Below are 18,851 nucleotides of genomic sequence, written 5' to 3' on the forward strand. Positions count from 1 at the left end.
ATTTCTGTGAATTCAACAACAGAACGCAGTAGAAATACGGACTAGTTTTTACTCCAACCATTACTTTCGCTCCAACCCAGGGATGCCACATTTATGATTTCGTACTAGATTTAGTGATTTTACTATTGAACTAGTGATCTAGTGCGTACTTTGGGTAAATAGGCACATTCTAGTGATTCTTTTGCATTTTTTTTCTGATGCAGACAAATGAGAAGGAAATGGTTCTTAAAATAAAAGGAAGAAGTATATTGCAGTTCAAAACAAATGTAGAAACCTTAAATTATTTTTTCTTTTCCCTCTGACTGAATGAAAACCCTGCTGTGTAACGACCTTAGGTAAACAACGGCTATCTTTGGTCCGCTACCTCCTTTTGTTAGCCGACATGAGATGGGTTACTTTTTTTTCTGGAAGAAAGTGAAGAAATAATTATCCAGTACATTTCCTTTTTGTCAGACACAAAGGCGCAGTCTGTACTTGTTTCCTAACGAATTTTAGCAACATAACATAAATCAAACATATGTACCAGAAAATAGAGGCAGTACAAACGGAAATTTTCATGTGACACATTTGATGAGAAATATAGTTAGATGTCACGTGCGAGCAATCTAAACATGTCCTATCCTGTAATTCTATTCGTATGTTTATGTAGGTGAGACTGAGAAATCAAGAAACAATAATAACTGGTTTTCTTCCAGGGGAAAAATCTAAATGTGAAGGGGTGTTACACTGGGACTTTAATTGCGTCCTTTGTACAAGATTAACAAGTAATAGCAATTTTTTAATTTATTTTAGTTCTTGGGGAGAGGAAGATGGAAGCGAACCCTCGTAAGGACCTCTGCAAGGAAACATGAATACTATCCGTCACTGTTTGTTACATTACACAAAATATTTATATATATATATATATATATATATATATATATATATATATATATATATATATATATATATATATATATATATATATATATATATATTGAGTTTTAGTCAGGGTTTTCATTCTGCAGGAGAGGGGGGGATAGTAATACCTAACGAACATTTTCTATTCTCCGAGTGTTGCAATGATAGCATTTCCTCCATTATAACTTGGCCAAGCTAGTTGCATTATATGTAAGGATTAAGTTAGTCTAAAAAGCTTAAATTTCTATGGCTGTTTTAGTCTGTACCCATGTTTCTCATTTTCGGTCTACGGGACTCTGTGTCCGGAAATTTTCGATGGCTTCCAAGTCGGAAAATAAGTGTATCAAAGGCATATTATATCTATGGTTATATGAGGGATGGATCTACAGTTTAAAGTGGGATACCGGTAACAACTTCATGAGCTTCCACCGTAAATCGAACCAGAGTCTCCCGCGATCAAGGCGTATGTGTTAACCATACAGCCACGAGGAAATTCACATAAGCACACACACATATATATTGTTGAGTTGATTTTGACTTTACCGTCTCTTTCAGCAGCGAGGATATATGAAATGTAGACCTACTGATTAACGTGGAATCCGAACTACATGAGCTCGCGCCGGGAATTGAACCCGAGTCTTAAACGGCAAAGACGCGTACACTAGCCGCGGAGTTCACACACACACACACAGAATCAGAGTCCTCACACATCAAGGGTGAGAGCTGTGCCACTGAGTCACAGCGGCCACGGGGCTAGGTCGAGTCCACTTTACGTTCATAGTTTCTTAGTACATAAATGTTACGATTATGAAATAGATTTTCCTTAATGAGCTGCATAAAAACAAAAGCTTTCGAAATGCATTAAACAATTAGCTCGATTTGAGTGTGAACTTAAAGTTATATCAGAGTGTAAATACGGATACGCACCAAAGCTCGAAAACTTAATACACTATTTCTCCTATATAGTCAGCATGTATCAAGCAATCGTTCAGCTTTCATTTGAGAGGATGGAAATCGAAGGCCCCTGAACAACTATGTTACTAATGTGCGGAATGTATTTATCTTACAGTGAACTGCTTTGATGCCAAGTGGCCTAACTCCAAAATTGAAATTTTCCAGGAGTGAAAGTTGAAGTTCAATATCTCATGAACAATCCATATTTCTTTTATGTTGGGAACCAAAACCATAACTACTGTATGTAGTTCATTGTTTTATAACTTAGTGTTTACAAAAATCCTTTTAAAAAATACCTATTCATAGAAGTGAATGGTACTTATCTGTACTAGTTCTTGGCATCCAAGCAGTCCATTTATTGTAATACTAGCTTAATATACCCATTCTTCGCATGGGGGCTGTATTTGGAATTCAACACCTGTGGAAGTATCACCATTCATTTCAGTGACCGCGAAAACTATGGATTTGACACTAGTATCAATCAATATGGGCTATTTATACATGTCTCGGTATTCCTCACCCGCTGACACCCGGCCCGCATACAGTAGTAGCTGAATTTGCAAGTCATCGCTGATGGAAGTGTCACCATTGATCTCAGCGACCGTGAAAACTATGGATTTGACACTAATGTCGATCAATTTGGATTACTTTTACTACATGTCTCGCTAAACGCCCCCCTGAGACCTCCTGGTTCCAATTTTGACAAAAGCGCTTCGCCTTAGACTGGGACCTGGACCAAGGTATCCGTGACCAAAATTTGGTAACTCTCGGTCAATTTGTCTGGTCCCCAGGTCGGTCCCAGTAAACGTCCCCTCCGAGACCCCCCTGGTTCGAAATTTAAAAAAACGCTTCGTCTTGATCTGGGGCCTGGACTAAGGTATCCGTGACCAAATTTTGGGAACTCTCGGTCCACTCGTCTGGTCCCCAGGTCGCACACAGACAGACAGACAAACACACAAACAAACTCTTTTATTTTATTTATATTAGATAAGATATACTATGTAAAATAGTCTCGTATCATAATATGTGATTTACAACAAATGTTACATTATATATTATCCGTAGCTCGTGATATGCTGCAACATATTAAAGGCTCAGAGTAGTTGGGCAAGCGAATAATCCAGAAGTTACGTAACCCTATTGCGTTCATGGGAACGAAAACACAATAATCTATATATATAAAAGAGAACGTACAAAATTTTGTCCGCTCATCACGCTAATACGGCTGAACCAATTTCTTTCATTTTTGGGGGGTTATTAGGATTTGGACCCTAGATGGTTTTTATCATATCACTTTAATTTTTAATTACCAGTGTCTTGAGATAATTGACCATTCAAGTGTCCATAACGTACAAATCCTTTGTTATTAGTTCATCATAGGTAAAAATAAACGTATTTATATGCAACCCGCATGACCGTGTCACTCGGCGGGTTAACATAAATGACAGGCGATATACAGCGGAAAATAGCTTGAATCTTCTGTTTAAAATTTTTTAATTGATTTGCTTATTTTTACAGACACTTTTACAATATGCCAGCACCGGGATGACCGCAGCGAAGCGGGGCGGGTTAACATAAATGACAGGCGATATAATGTTAAGATTTACTGCAATCTTCTATGGTTTTTATCATATCACTTGAAAGCGAAAAAGTAAAAATTATCTAAGTAACAAAGTTTATTGCGTTCCGGGGTGACCGCAGCGAAGCGGGGTGAACGCTGCTAGTTATAACTATGCTAAATTACTATAGACTACCAACAGCTCATTCAGAGAATTTATGAAGTTCACTTTATCGCAATAGTTTTATACAAACTAGATTTAGACTACGGATAATAGTTTTATACAAACTAGATAATCAATTATTATTATTATTATCATTATATTTGCAGTACAACCAAATACAACGACATTAACTATTAGTTCTAATTAACTGAATTGAGCTGAAAATTAAATCTTGATCTTTAAAGATTAACTATTAATTTTATGCGTTCTGTTCCTTTGTGAAGGAATAAAACCTGGAATTGGTTTCAAGGCTGTTTCTGAGTGAATACTTTCTTCAAAATAATATTAAAAATTATAGAAAGATTTTCGAGACATTCGAGTCGAGTCGAGATTTTTAAGAGCCGTCTCGACTCGAAAATTCGAGTCGAGAAATACGTTTGTCTCGACTCGTCTCGAATTTTACAAAGTGTGTCTCGACTCGAATCTCGACTCGAATTCGAGTCGAGTCGAGTCGAGATTCGAGACATGTCTCGACTCGAGCGCATCCCTAGCCAGTTCATATCTCTAGTAGAGAGGGAAAATGCACTTGATACCTTTACGGCCCATCAAGTTCTACTACGATGGAGTCCATGGCCTTCCAGAACGTTAGCAGGTCGGTCTATGCTGATGGGGACAATTTTTGGTCTTCCAGGTACGTGTTGGGTGACATATCGATGTTCGAAGATGATGGGTGAAAAAGCGACAGAACTTTCTTGGTTACCTTTATAATATAAGCCACTGCTGCACATAGGCGTGATAAATCCTAGTACGGGCCTAAATAAATCCCAGCTCATTATCCAAAATATGAGGAAGACATAAACAGTTAAGAACTAAACCCTCATCGTCTCATACAGAACCATTCATGTCCAGGATGTTTAAAATAAAAGGGTTGTGAAAGGGAGAGTTATTGTTTTCCTACAAAGAAATTTATAATATACTAGCATCAATTACCCGCTTTGCTAGGTTAAATTATGATAAAAATAGTAATATGTTTCGTTAGTCAGTCACTTTTTACTACTAAAGCGCTCTCTGATATCGGTCATTTTCGATCAGTTTTCATTTCTCCCACCTCCTCCCCCATGCTATGTGGCTGAATTTGAATTCAAACGGCATCGAAAATGTCACTGTTCATCACAGCGACCCCGAAAACTATAGATTCGGCACTAATATCGGTAATTTTTTATCATTTTCATGTATCTTCCCCTTCTCCTCTCCCTCTTCAAGTTGCTGGGCTGAATTTGGATGTAAACGGGGTCGGATGTGTCACTGCCCAACTCAGCGACTTCGAAAAACTACGGATTCGACACTAATATTGGCCATTTTTGGTCATTTTAAAATATATACCTCTCACCTTCTCCTTAGTTGCACCGTCAAAGTGATATAATAAAAATCTTCCCATTCCCGAATCTCACTTATGTTGAAAATTTGATCGAGATCAGTCGGGTGCTTCAAGAGATTGAGAATCACAAACATAGTCACTTTCAATTTTACAATATAGATTTTGAAATAAATTGATTACTCGCAATGTAAAATAACAGAATACAAAGTATACTTGTTGGCCTGCAAATAAGAAATCTACTTTTGCATACGGACCGTTGGGGATAGGCTTGTCTCCAACAGCGTCATTTCAGATTTTGCTTGGGGAGGAGGGAGGAGACGAAACCCTATACATCAGTAGTTTTTTCAGGTTTCTCAGTCGTACATTATTATTTTATGGATTAAAATGTATATAAATGATGATGTCCATGCTCTATTCACCCAAATATGGGACCAACAGTACAACTCGAAATTGACTCAAGAAGTTCTATCATCAAAGACTTTAATGCCAGGTATAGCCTTACCATTGTTTAAGTGACAGAGGAGTCATAGTGCTAAGGAATCGTTACGGATTTTTTCTCTTGAAGGAGCCAGCTCCGTCATATTCCAGAGAAGAATTAAGAAAAAAAGGCCTTGTGTCCATCTTAAACACAAACTAAATACAACTTTCTTACCACGCTGTCTGTCTGTAAGTTAGAATAGTAGTCTGAAGAAGGAAGTGATATACTCCGGAAACTATAACATTTCTAATTAATTTATAATAAAGATTATAGACAGCCTTGTAAGAAAGTTGTATTTAGTTTGTGTCCAGTGAAGAAAGAGAATATCCGACGTTTATACGAGAGGCCCAGGTTCTGAATCAGTTAACTTTAAAAAAGAAAGTGGTAGAGCGTTCACCTCTGGTGCAAGGGGTCCCTGGTTCGATCCCAGCCTGCGAGAAGTTAAGTTTGTGGTGGACAAACAGTGTGTGCGTTGGTTTCCTCGGGGTTCTCCTGTTTCTTCCCACTTTCTTCATTTCACCATTTCATTCATTTCTTATCTTCACCGTCTCCTTTAGCCTCACCGGCATTTTCGTGGGACGTAAAACTCAAAGATTTCATTTCATTGTCTTAAGGATTTCGAGATAAGACTATGCTATTTTAATAATTACAATCCACACCCTTTTATCTTCACATCTTTTTCTTCCAAGGGAAACACAAAAAATTGCTGAAACACGTCTCTAATTAGTTTAAATAAAAAGTCTAAGTATCAAATTTAATATTTTTAATTTTAACAAATTCGTGAAATGGCAATCTAATAATAACAACTGTAACTCCATTTTTCTTTCTTCCTTTTTTTCTTCCCTTGTAATGCAAACATCAAAAAACGGTGAAATATTTACCTAATTATTTTCAATGAGTAGTCCATACACTAAATTTCATGTCTTTAAGGTTTAGAGATTCAGACCTATGGAGATTTTAAAATAATAATTGTCACTACCTTTCAGCACCTTTCCCAGTCGAATTTCCAAAAATCTTTCGTTAGTGGGACCTTACATCACAAATCCTATGCCTTGTCCTAACTTCAAATTTCTAGCTTATGCAGTTTGGTCTGGGCGATGATCTTCTCATGACAACAACAATTAAGTATTAACAAAGTATTACGTTTTGCTTGGAAACAAAACCCGAAAAAAAAAGAAAGATGTGACAAATTCGTCAACAAAAGTGATTGATATTCTATAAAACAAGTTATCCAAATTACGTGGACAGAAGCTTTCTTACTAACAACATTTAAATTTACTCAAGGTAAGATATATTTCTCTCTTTCGTACATATTAACAAGTGAATATTGTGATTAAAGTTTTAACATTTCATGCAAAATTAAGGGGTTACGGGATGCATTTTCGCCGATCCCAAGAGGTTCAGTCAAAAGATGGCTGAAGTAGCATTCTTATTGGCCACGTACCGATGACGTCACCCACTATTACTACTACTACTACTACTGCTACTGCTGCTGCTTTTGCTTTGGATCTGTATAGTACAAGGGCAAGCTTATTTTAATGAAAGAAGTTTAATGGAAATTTCAAAAAATAATCGTTAAATCACTTTGGATCTGTAAAGTACAAGGGCAAAGTTATTTTAATGAAAATTTTAAAAAATAATTGTTAAATCACTTTCTGAATAATATTTTAACAAAAGAAGTGTTATAAAATTTTTTTTAAATAATAAAAAAAAACTCCTTAGGGAGGAGGCAGGGTTTGAACCACGCCAAAAACGATTTGTCTTACTAGCATGTTGCGCTAGCTCACTCAACCACGAGGGACGACAGGAGCTAATGTTTACTTTGTGCTATGTGTAGATCATGACTCGTGATGTCTTATCTGTATAGGCCAATCGGCCAATCAGATCAAAGGATATCTGAAGCTCTTGGGATCCGCGAAAATGCTTACGGGATCGACTCAGTTGTAGATAGCTTATCTCAGGCGAGTATGGCCCATAGTTCTATCGCAGCTCCCATCAAATGGACTTTGTGATGGATACTCCGGGTATGTATGTGTGTGTGTGTGTGTGTCACATCATAATCGTGTTGGCCGCGGTGGCTCAATGGTAAAGCGTTTACCTCTGGTGCATGGGGTCTTTAGTTCGACCCCAGCTCGCGCCAAGTGGGCTTCGTAGTGGACAAACGCCGTACGCGTTGGTTTTCTCGGGGTTCTCCAGTTTCCTCCCACTTTCTTTATTCCACAATTTCATTCATATCTCATCACCATCTCCTTTAGCCTAGCCAGCATAACCACGTGACATGAAACTTAAAAGATTTCATTTAAGTTTCGCAACATAATCGATTCCCTTAGCCTCGTTACATAATTTTTTAAGTTACATAAAAGACTACAATTTATATAGATGATAAATCCCTGGAGACAAAAGTGAGATGTTCCTCTAACCCATAAATTGTTTGGTTTGGAATGAGAAATCCTACACTACCTCTTTTTGTTTTAGTTTTGAGGAAATAACTTGGAAAAAAAAAAAAACAAACAAAGAACGTGAAAATATACAAAAATAATCCAAAAATAATCTCCAAAATAATGTTTAAGGAACCAGCAACTGTTCCACGTCTTTTCTTAAATTCTTCTAAAAAGGATCAAGAAATTTTAAACACATCTTTCCCTGGATAATTCCTGAACTGTGGGGAAAATCAAGCATTTTAGGAATGATAAAAAAATGGATCAAAAGATTGCGATCTTGCCCAATAATTAGTTTGGATCAGGGAATACAAAATTTTTGAACGGCCCCTAAATCGAGTTTTTTTTTTTTTTTTTCACAGAATAAGCACATCATTCTGAGTTAAGTGATAGTTTGGGTTTAACTATAATGTACGTAGTTCTCCAGATGTAAGTCTTACAAGGAAATTTTTGTTATACAATAATTAGTTTTTGGATCAGGGGCCAAAAAATTTTGAACGGCCCCTAAATAGTTTTTTTTTTTTTTTTTTTAAAGCAATAAGCACATCATACTGAGTTAAGTGATAATTTGAGTTTGGCTACACTATATGTAGTTCTCCAGATATAAGGCGTACAAGAAATTTTTGTTTGTAATATATTTGATCTTTTGATACAAAAGGAAGAGTCTTTATACTGGCGTGGACTTCTCAATGTCGCCACTTGTATTAGAATTTTTTTCATCTAATAATTCTCTTTATTTTCCCTTTGTTTCTTTTTTCTCATTATTTTTTATATTTATTTATTTATGTTCAATTTTTAGCTTTCTTTACTGGTCCTTTGTTCCGATTCTTATCCAACTTTAAAACGATGGGTGCTGTCTCATACAGTACCGTATCATTGCTGCAAACGGACATTGAGTTCAAATAAACTGGATTCAACCTAACACCCAAGCCAAAGGTTGCATGGTTAAGCGGTCTAAAAGATAAAGAGTTGAGTTGAGTTGATTTTAAGTTTAGCGTTCCGTTCAGCAGCGGAGCTACATGAGACATGGACCTATTGATTAACGTGGAATCCGAACCACATGAGCTCCCGCTGGAAATCGAACCCGAGTAAGGGATAAAGATATCAATCACAAGTTTGAATCCAGCTCACTTTTTTACTATTCATGTTCTTATCATAATCATTTTCACATAATTCTACTTGATTTTTATATGTATTTCCCCTTCTTCTTTTGCAGATTAATTCGATGTTTGGGACATATGAACTCCAGAATTAAAAGTGTTCCAAAATCATGTCAGTTCCTGCAGGAGGACCAGGAGGGGAATCCGTATCCTTGGTGGATCATCAATCCCTGCCTCAAGACAAGGAAGAATCTGAAACAATCAACCTTTTCAGAGGACCTGTCTCGTTTGTGTTTACAAGAAGTAAAGACAAATATTGTTTCTGTTCCACTGCTAGCGACAACAGCCAGACAACAAAGGAACAAATATCACTGTCTGTAAGTGAATCTATATTACGTGCATTGTCCAAAGCACACAAAGAGTTAGCCAATGAACATATCCGTATCTTGCAGCTCCTTGGCCAATGCAGTGACTGCCATAAATGTTGTTGTAATGAAGACATTAAAAGTAATACATCATTTGATACTACCGTTCGTTTACGAGAAGACATGTCTCCTAGTATATCTGCTGAGTCATCACAAAATCAACACTGTGTTAGTAATATTTCAAAAGAAAGAGAGTTTTCAGCAGAAATTCCGCAATATTCAAGAGACACTGCACCGTCTTCGTTAAAGAATTCTCAGCTCCATGAGCTAGTTCCCAATGAATCCACTAGAGGGACAGCGACACCTGTGTTGAAGAGGGACAAATCTTATCAAGTAATAATGGTAGATCAAATCACTTCCACGACTGAGATTTCGACAGTTGATTTTGGGTTAGAACCAAGTAAGGAAAATGAAAAATTGTGTTTAATGCAATCAAACAATTATGTTTCTAATTCACTCCCAAGTCTAGTCACCAGCTACTCAGAACCCCAAGATAGCACCATACTTCCCTTTGAGGAGACAGTGTTAACCACAAACATAGTAACAGCAAATGATGCTGATCTTTCGAATGAGCACTGTTCCGAGGAACTAAACGCTACATATAATAAAGTGCAAGCAGCGAAGCAAAATGATGATAAAATTGCAGATAGCACGATAGAATGCTCTGACCCGAACGCTAAGTGTTGTTTCAGACCTGACATAGAAAGCTTCCTGTCCGAAGAATCCATTTCCATCGCGCAAGAAGTAGCTGCTTTCGATTACAACTCGCTGGATGAAAATGCTAAAGAAATGTACGATGTGTTAAAACAGTACGTTAATATGGGATTCTCCGATGAGGATATTATTAATGAGTTGGTGGACCAAGATTTAGACAAAGATGTCTTGAAAGATATGTTTAAGTTTGTAACAGTGATCAGGTTGAAGAACAGAAACAAGGAGAGGTCTGAGGAGAAGAAGAAACACAAAAGGAGAAGAGAAAGACATCGAGAGAAACAACTGGAGAAGAAATCAGAATCGCAAACTGTTAGTGATCAGTGTAAAGATAGATCCAATTCCAAATCTGCAGATTCCAAAAACTATGACCGACGCAGGCGCGAGGATAGAAGAAAAATGCACAGCGTTTCACGTGAAACTCACTCGAGAAGTCAATGTATGTTGGATGCTGGTTGTGTGAAATCAAGATCTCAGCAACGTTTGAAAACTCGTAGTGACTCTTCGTGTAGTTATGAGATGGACGAAATAATTTTGGAACGCAGATATGAAGCAAAACAAGTGAGTCCCAACGTGTTGGACACCGGTCAAGTTCATGGGGCAAATGAATCCTTAATAAAACCAGAAACTGCTTTGGCTATTTTGGAAGCAGAACAACAGGGACTCAGTTTAATAAACTCTCCAAGAGTAATTTTCAATTATTTGTATCCGGACAATCGAAGAATACATGTGTACGACAAGCCAGGTGTGGAAGTACCACAATTCTTACCTTTTAACAAACATGAACTTATCTTTTCCAAAGATACTCTTGGTTCTGAAGTCGCTCCAGTTACGCAGATAGTTGCTGAGTCATCTGTTTCATCATCTCTGCAGGTAGAGTCACCGTCGATGAACGTAACTGAGAAAGGTACGAATTATCGTCGAAAAGTGTTGTCAGATCTTTTCACTCAGAGCTCATTCATTTTGGAGGAAAGAATTCGTTTAATGCAAGGAGTGAAGCAGCGAAGGAAATTCAATTCCAAGCACGATGAGAGACAGCAGAATAAAAGCTTAACCGATATTACAACAAAGTAATTTCCTTGTCAATAGAAATGTTGAAGGAGAGTCACGTTGCAAAATAAATTTTAATTATTTGCTGTATTAAATTCAAGGATTGTCCTCTTAAAATGTTTAGCTTGTAAATGTGAGTACGTTGCTTAATAAACTTGTATTGTACATTTAAAAATCATTGTTAACTCATTGTAAGATTTGGGAGCAACTGGTGATTTTCTTCTGAGTGACGAAAACTGGTGTTCTATGAAGGATATGGGTTGATTAGAGAGAAAAAAATAAAATGGGAAGGATGAAATAGAAGAATTTCGGCATAGCCGTACCCTAAGGAGGTTCAAGTCTCCTACGTAACTAAAGAAACCTTTTGTTATAGTTTTGATGCTATTTTTCATTATTAATATTATGAAAATGAAGATACCTTCCGCAATATTTTTACCTTGTATGTTCATTATTCGTTGTATTCCTATCATATCTTTAAAAAAGATCTGGATGAGCAGGACTAGAGCTAAAGAAGTTCACGGAACCTGACGTCAACTTTTTCCCTCGCTCACTTTGTAAATTTTACTCAGTATACAGCTTCGGCAACGCATACTGCTGAAATGTGGCAACGCAACAATCACCATGCTGTAGATTAGGAGATTTTTGCTCTTTTTCAGTTGTAAAATACAGTCTACAGACAATTTTATAAGCTTGTTTATGTAGCTCTTGAAGCCTATTACTATCACTGTCCATTATCTCCAAAAACAATCCCAATATTCTACGTCTAATTACAGGAATATATTAAAATAATTACCACTTTTGAACTCCGTATATTATGATCGCTTTTAAAGAATGATTGTGATACATTCTAGTAAGAAATTAGAGAGCACAACTTGCTACTGCGCATTCAAATTCTACCCACCTTTCAAGCTGGTCCCGATCGTAATTAAAAAGCAATTTTTCAGCATAAAACAGAAAATGTTGCTATATATTAGACAGACAGATAAGAAAATTAAAATGAGGAAGACGAAATAGCAAAACTTCGGCATAATCGTACCCTAAGGGGATTCATGTCGACATATATCACAAAGAAAATAGATTTCCTGCAATGATGTCTTTCGGTCCAAAGAAGATTTGTTTGTTCTTTAGTAGCGTTAGAGATATTTGAAGAGCACCATGGCAGAAGGAAACTGAAAGTATAGGATTGGTTGTATTCGCGGAAACAATAATATACTGTAGAAAGTCTCGTGGCAAGAGATAAGTTTCAAATTTCATATTCAAGATAACGGACATTTTATCCGAACATTAACAACAAAGGCAGTGATGTAAGTAGCAAGTTGATCTAAGGGAGGGCCATGACTTTTTCAAGGAGGCAAGGATTATAACATACTAAAAGCAAATCGAAAATCTTCTTTCAGAATATGAAAGAATGAACAACTCACTAAACATCCCCGCATCACAACACAAGCACATGCTCATAGACGACACGTGCCATTTACAAATAAGCAGACGATACACTAAAGAGGAAGACATGAAAGAAACCCAAAGGAGACGGACCACACGAAGGAAACCGAAAGAAGACGAGCCACCCGAAGAGGACACATAAAAGAGGGACCACGGAGGTACCAGACATCAGTCTGACCGCTAATCACATAACCAACACCTGCTCCGAGGTCGCTTTGGACTAGGGGTACATCTTTACCTTAACCCGAGGCCGCTTTGGACTAGGGATCCTCATCATAGCCTAAACCCCAGGAAGCTGCTTTGGGCTGAGGGGGTTTTCCTGCAAGCTTTACCGACACCTTATGTTGACAATAGTAATTCCTTACAAAAAAATTGACTCAATGCTAGATCAGGCTATCTACGTAAGCGACATCTGTTGACTGTAGATGTTCCAAGAACTGAAATGTAGAAAGGCTCACCATTATATAGAATGTGCAGTAGGTTTAATAGCATATCAGTATTAAACAAAGATCTAGATTTAGCATTACCTCTGTCTCTGTATACAAAGAAGTTGAAAAATATATTGTATTAGAATGTGAATACATGTGTTTGCATATACATGTGTAAAGCAATTATTTGACTTTTAATGGTTTCTTTACTTGTAATACTCTTCACGTTTAACGGTTTATACTCTTACAATAGTTATTATTGTTTCTGTCAGATATCTACAGGAATTTTGTCAGTATCATTATATTTACTATTATGTATAATATTATATTATATGAACTATCTATATTATGTACCTTCTGTAATTGGAGATTCTATTCTCCGTTGAAGGAAAATAAGTAAATAAATAAATAAACCTTGCAGGTGCTTCGGAGACTGCTTTGAGTGAAGGGTCTCCTGCAAAACTCCTTTACCGGTCAATTAGAAGGAAGATATTAGTAGAGTTATCTTTGTAATCCAAAGACATTTTGTATTTAAAAATTCGTAATAAAATTGGTGAAGGGGAAAACACATCCGGACCATTATTTGTCTCTACCTACAAAACATTTCAATACACATTACACAGGTCGTACATATTATTATTTTTTATTATTAGTTGATGCACCTAGCCTTCGGTTCGCTGTACACTGTAGAATACAATCGTACTTCATTAAAAGTTCTAAATGGTCACATTAAACAGTTTGTTTTTGACTTGCCCACCCAACTTTAGATTTACAAATATTAATGTTCAGGTCTAAATTCCACTGTGTGTTAATGGAACTATGATTTATATGAGTTAGCGGTAAAGCTTGTTAAATATTGCACTGTCTTGAAAATACAACATGAAATGTCTTGAAAATATGAAAATAAGAATTTCTGAAGTCTATATACTGTTTCCATGTTGCTTAGTTAATAAATGGCTTGCATATTGTGCCTGGCCTAAATACTTGTAGGTTTTATGCAGGGTGTCTCAGAAGTCCCCTAACATAGGGTAACTTAGTTATTATCAGAGTTAGAACAAAATGTAAGAGCAGTCATTCCACCTCAGTTCAACCACACCCTCTCAGTGACCATCACGAATTTTCATGAAAAGTTGTACACATAAGCTGGACAGTATCAACAGATAAAATACCAAATTTAAAAGCATTCCTGTAAATAAAACCAAAGTTATAATAAGATATGCACCACAGTGTGTAGGCCCAATACTTGCCGAAATGAGCAATGTTGCCCGCGGCACGTTCTCAGAGTCTCACAACTTTCTCATTATGAATGACATCGGACTGAAATTTACAGGATTTACAGAACTAAACACAAAGTTTGTACTAACAGTAGCAGAATGAATTTTCAGTAACAATTCTGGCTGACATATTCATTTCAAAGCAAAACAAAAACACGAAATAGTAAAATGTTACAAAGTTCAGTATTTTTTTATGAGAAGAAGAGAGTGGGTGGAGAGAACCTCTACCAGTCCTTGGATACACCACCTTGCCGACTTTCAAACAGGGTAATAACAAAACTGTAGGCCACTTACATTTGTTGTAATTTAACAATCAAAATGCGAAAAAAAAAGCAAAAACAACGAAAAATACACAAGTTGGCAACGCTGTAGCACAATTCTTATAGCTCGTACGAACTTCCATACTTTCATACATGAAGACCATATCATATTGTAAATGTCACATAAATTACATCTTGTTACTGCAAGGTATGTGGGAGTTATGAATTTGTAAAACGTAACGAATTAAATTAAAATCTCGAACAGTAACGTAAAGCACCAAGTCGTCGGGGCGCACTTGGGAGCACGTTGGATTGGCATTCGGGAGGTAGCCGCGGGTTCATGTCTCGCGGCTGACTATTCTGACTGATATTTTCCAGGGTTTCCCTCTGACCTACAATTCAAATGCCGGGATAGTACTTAGCATGCAGGCCCTGGCCGATACCATCCGAAATCCTTCCCTTTGTTATTGTTATATATCTCTAGTGTAAAATGGTATCTGAGATGTGCCTGGTGTCTGTTAACAAATAAATAAATAAATAAATAAAAATAATGAAGTCGACAATTGACGAATATTTGTAAACTGTGAATATTTGTAATGTGGAGGATGTGCCAAAAGTCAGGTGACAGTCCTGTAACAGAGAAGTCTGTTGGGTTTGAGGTTCACGTTGGTCATAGATGATGAGTGGGAGTGGAAGGACCTCAAAACATACGTGGCCATCACAACCGTCATCTTGAAGTACGCCATTTTGAATATCACTTTAGTTTTTTTTTTTTTTTTTTTTTTTTTTTTTAATTGGAAGGTAGGCATGCGGAACATGTTTTAAGGCTGTTTCTTGCTGAGGAATGCAATGCTGCTGTCCATTATATCATATCACTAACCGTTGCTGAATTATGGCCTGTTTTATCGTTGCAGATTCCAGTGACTGGACGATGGTACTGACGACTCAGGAAGGTATTGAGATCATCCTGGTGTGGGAAATCACAGCTTGCGTGTGGTGAATGCGGAATTTAATGCGCTACACCCCGAAAGGGGCCCATATCCCTCAATGGTTTGGCCAAACTCATCAGCAGATTTCGGGAGACTGGTTCTGGGGACGACATACATCATAGTGGTCGTTCGAAAACATCTACAGATGAGGAAACCACATTCGCTGTCCTCGGATCCTTCAGTGAAAGCCTCCAATGTAGCACACGGCGTTAATCCCAGGAATGTGGAAGTTAGTCGAACGTCCATTCGGAGGATATTTGTCACTAACAAGTGACACCCATACAAGATCCAACTTTACCAGCATCTCACAGAGGACAATCCAGACCGTTGGGTGCAGTTTGCAGAATGGGCAACAGCAGAACTGGCAACTAATGTAGATTTCCCAGGTAAATGAAAATCAAGGTTGGCATTTACCTGGATCCACAACATAAAGTGAATGGGCGTTGGTCACCTACACTTTAGTGTAAAAGACTGTAACTTCATCCACTTATGCTGTGAGTCCAGGTAAATGGCAATGTTGCATTTTCATTTAACATTGCATTTTCATTTAAAGAGTGTACATCCCAAACGATTCGTCCGATTTAAAAAAAATCCTTCACTTTAGATTGAAAACATCTTATCTGAAGATGGTTTCCCCTCTTACATTTCGTTGTAACTCTGATAATAGCAGAGTTATCCTATGTCAGGGGACTTTTGAGACACCCTGCATAAATAATTACACCATCGTTTGCATTTAATAATACTCTTGTCTTAATAATATACTGTAAAACATGTTCATCTTCAACATAATCACTACCCATCTTCAAATAAAGGCAGGCAGGTAGTCATCCATTGAACGTAACGGAGCAACAATTACTAACTATTAGGAATTGGCTTGATTCACAGACTGAAATGTTTTGTATTATAAATAGATTAATGTGTTTCCAGTATGTTACCTTTCTGAAACATTGGTTTTGAGTCATGACCGTGCGTGAAGCTAGAAAAAACTGGTTGTTGGAAATGTACCAATAAGCTGCTCATAAGAGACCAAAAATTTGTTTTGGAAGTCCGTTTGCTTGATTGCACTTATATTGGTATTAAGTTAATACAAATGAAATACCCGCTTTGACGTCTGGTGGTAAACTCACCTCACCAACACAACACAGAGACGACTAGGTTGTCCGTGTAACGTCTCAAACTGAGTAAACGTCCAACAAACAGGCTGGCGTACACACACAGTCAGGAGGCAGCGCATTGTTCAACAGGGGTCGTATTAAAGTAGCTCGTGCATAATTGCGAAAGATTTTGCAGTACATATTGAAGATCTCTTAAGGTAGCGAGACAGACTATATGCAAAGAAGTTAGTGGATATTTCTAAATATATACAGTTCTCAAAAAAGAAAGAAGAATGAAGTATAAAATTAATAATATACAGAAGTAATTAGTTTATATTAGAATAACTTTGTTTTGTAAAATTCTAAAATTACCGCCGGTAGGCCTGGTTACCCGCAAAATACGCCACTGGAATGAGGTTATCTCATTCGTATGGTGTACAGATTTCTAGGTAGAAGCCAGTGCCAAATAGATTCTTGCGTAGACTAGGAAGAGATAAGAACAATGTAAGTCTTCAAAAAAAAAAAAAAATCAGGTTACCCATTATTGTCATTATAACAATTGAAAACCGAAATCTTTGGTCTAACATCTCATCGTTATGGTCTTTACGCTAAAGGAGACCGATAATTAATAAAAGCGGGTGATTGTAAAATAATTGGTGAAATGTAATGTGGAAGAACCCCGAGAAATCTCAGGACATCATGTTTCCCAGTAAACTCACTTGACCTGGCACCAGAAGTGAGAGCTCTATCAGTAAGCTATCCATTGCCTTCCACTTAGAAAAAAGAACTATTATTATTCGTAAGTGGAAGAAGTCAGAAAAAAATATGAATCAGTTCAGATTTTCGAGATCATTATTTTAATTCAAAATACTTAACTGTTCCATGTTTGGTGGTGTGAAATAGGTCTTTCAAAGAGAGGTGGTTTCTTTTTAGCAAAACTTAACCATTACTACCAACTGGATTTCTTATCAGTTTGGATCGAGTAGGAGACAAAGTTGTGGCAAAGTTTTGTAGATGAAATTATAACGTCGACAGTGTACTTTACCTTTTAGGATTTCTCTTCAGAATTTATTTTTATGATAGTTACAGTTTATGTCCTCGTAACTTTTTAAAACACACACAAATTATGAGATTAAAATCTACACAATGATGTGAGAACACGATCTCTAGTTTTTCTTCACATTTATGAGTATGAGTAGGGGGGATTAATGGGGACGTCAGCAGGGAGGCTATATGTCCCCGTATCGATAAACGTAGTTGCTCAGGACTACAAGATTAATATGAAAGAAGAACAGGCTAAAACGAATACAGTTCAAATGAAAGAAAGCGCTGCTAAATAAAAAGGAAAAAACAACAAAAGCAAAAGTGGAAGATAAAAGAATAAATAAGGTAAAATATATAACAATAACAATATATTGATACAGCATAAAATATAAATATAAAAATTTAGCAGCAATAAAATAGTAACAACAGACTAAGCGAACTCAGAGAACGTGAGCAACTCCAGAAGCAGAATTGAACTTAAGGTCCCGGCTAACAACATCACGATCAGCCCCCAAAGCACGGGTAAGTCAGTGGTGCCCACCCCCCTCTGTCCATGACGCACCCCCTCAATTGTCTATCCGTAGGTGTTCTTCCATGAAAAAAAAAAATATCTTTTCGATTAATTTTTACCCCCCTCAAACATATTTATATGGATTTTAACCCCCCCCAAATATTTCAATGACGCAGTTTGCGTCATAGCCCCCCTTATGGGTACCCCTGGGTAAGTATATAAGGTAGTCCGTAACGTTCTTTCAGATCTGAGTAGTCAGGACATTCAACAAGAATGTGCTGAATACTCAGGGGAACTATACACCCCTCACAATATGGACGGTCCAATCCACGCAACAAATAACTATGCGTCGGATGAGAGTGTCTTTCTTCACATTTGTATTTTAGAGTGCATTTACTTTACAAGAAATTATACGAGCCTCATTTTTCTAAGCTTAATGGCTTAAGTAAATGCACTTAATTTCTATCGAAGGTCGACTTAATTTCTATCGCAGGGTGGAACAACAGCTGAGATTCATAGACGGTTGACGGAGGGTGCAGAGTGTGAAGTGTCATGAAAAACCGTTTACCAGTGGATGGAGTTGGAAACAAATTTACAGAAGAGAAGGGAAGGAAAGCTACAGCGACAATTAGTGATAGGTAGTTTCTTTTATT

At 37.1% G+C, this 18,851-nt stretch overlaps 1 protein-coding gene across 1 annotated transcript; it reads left to right on the top strand.

The window, feature by feature from the left end:
• Nucleotides 1-6,586: 6,586 nt before the first annotated feature.
• On the top strand, nt 6,587-11,330 carry LOC145666992 (uncharacterized). Its single transcript, XM_081734669.1, has 2 exons — nt 6,587-6,715; nt 9,086-11,330. Exon 2 carries the CDS (start codon nt 9,140-9,142, stop codon nt 11,177-11,179), a length of 2,040 nt encoding a protein of 679 aa, XP_081590795.1. The 5' UTR covers nt 6,587-6,715; nt 9,086-9,139; the 3' UTR covers nt 11,180-11,330.
• The last annotated feature ends 7,521 nt before the right edge of the window (nt 11,331-18,851 follow it).

This window comes from Thermobia domestica, chromosome 12, assembly GCF_964235325.1.
Source record: "Thermobia domestica chromosome 12, izTheDome1.hap1.1, whole genome shotgun sequence".
NCBI classification, from domain to species: domain Eukaryota; kingdom Metazoa; phylum Arthropoda; class Insecta; order Zygentoma; family Lepismatidae; genus Thermobia; species Thermobia domestica.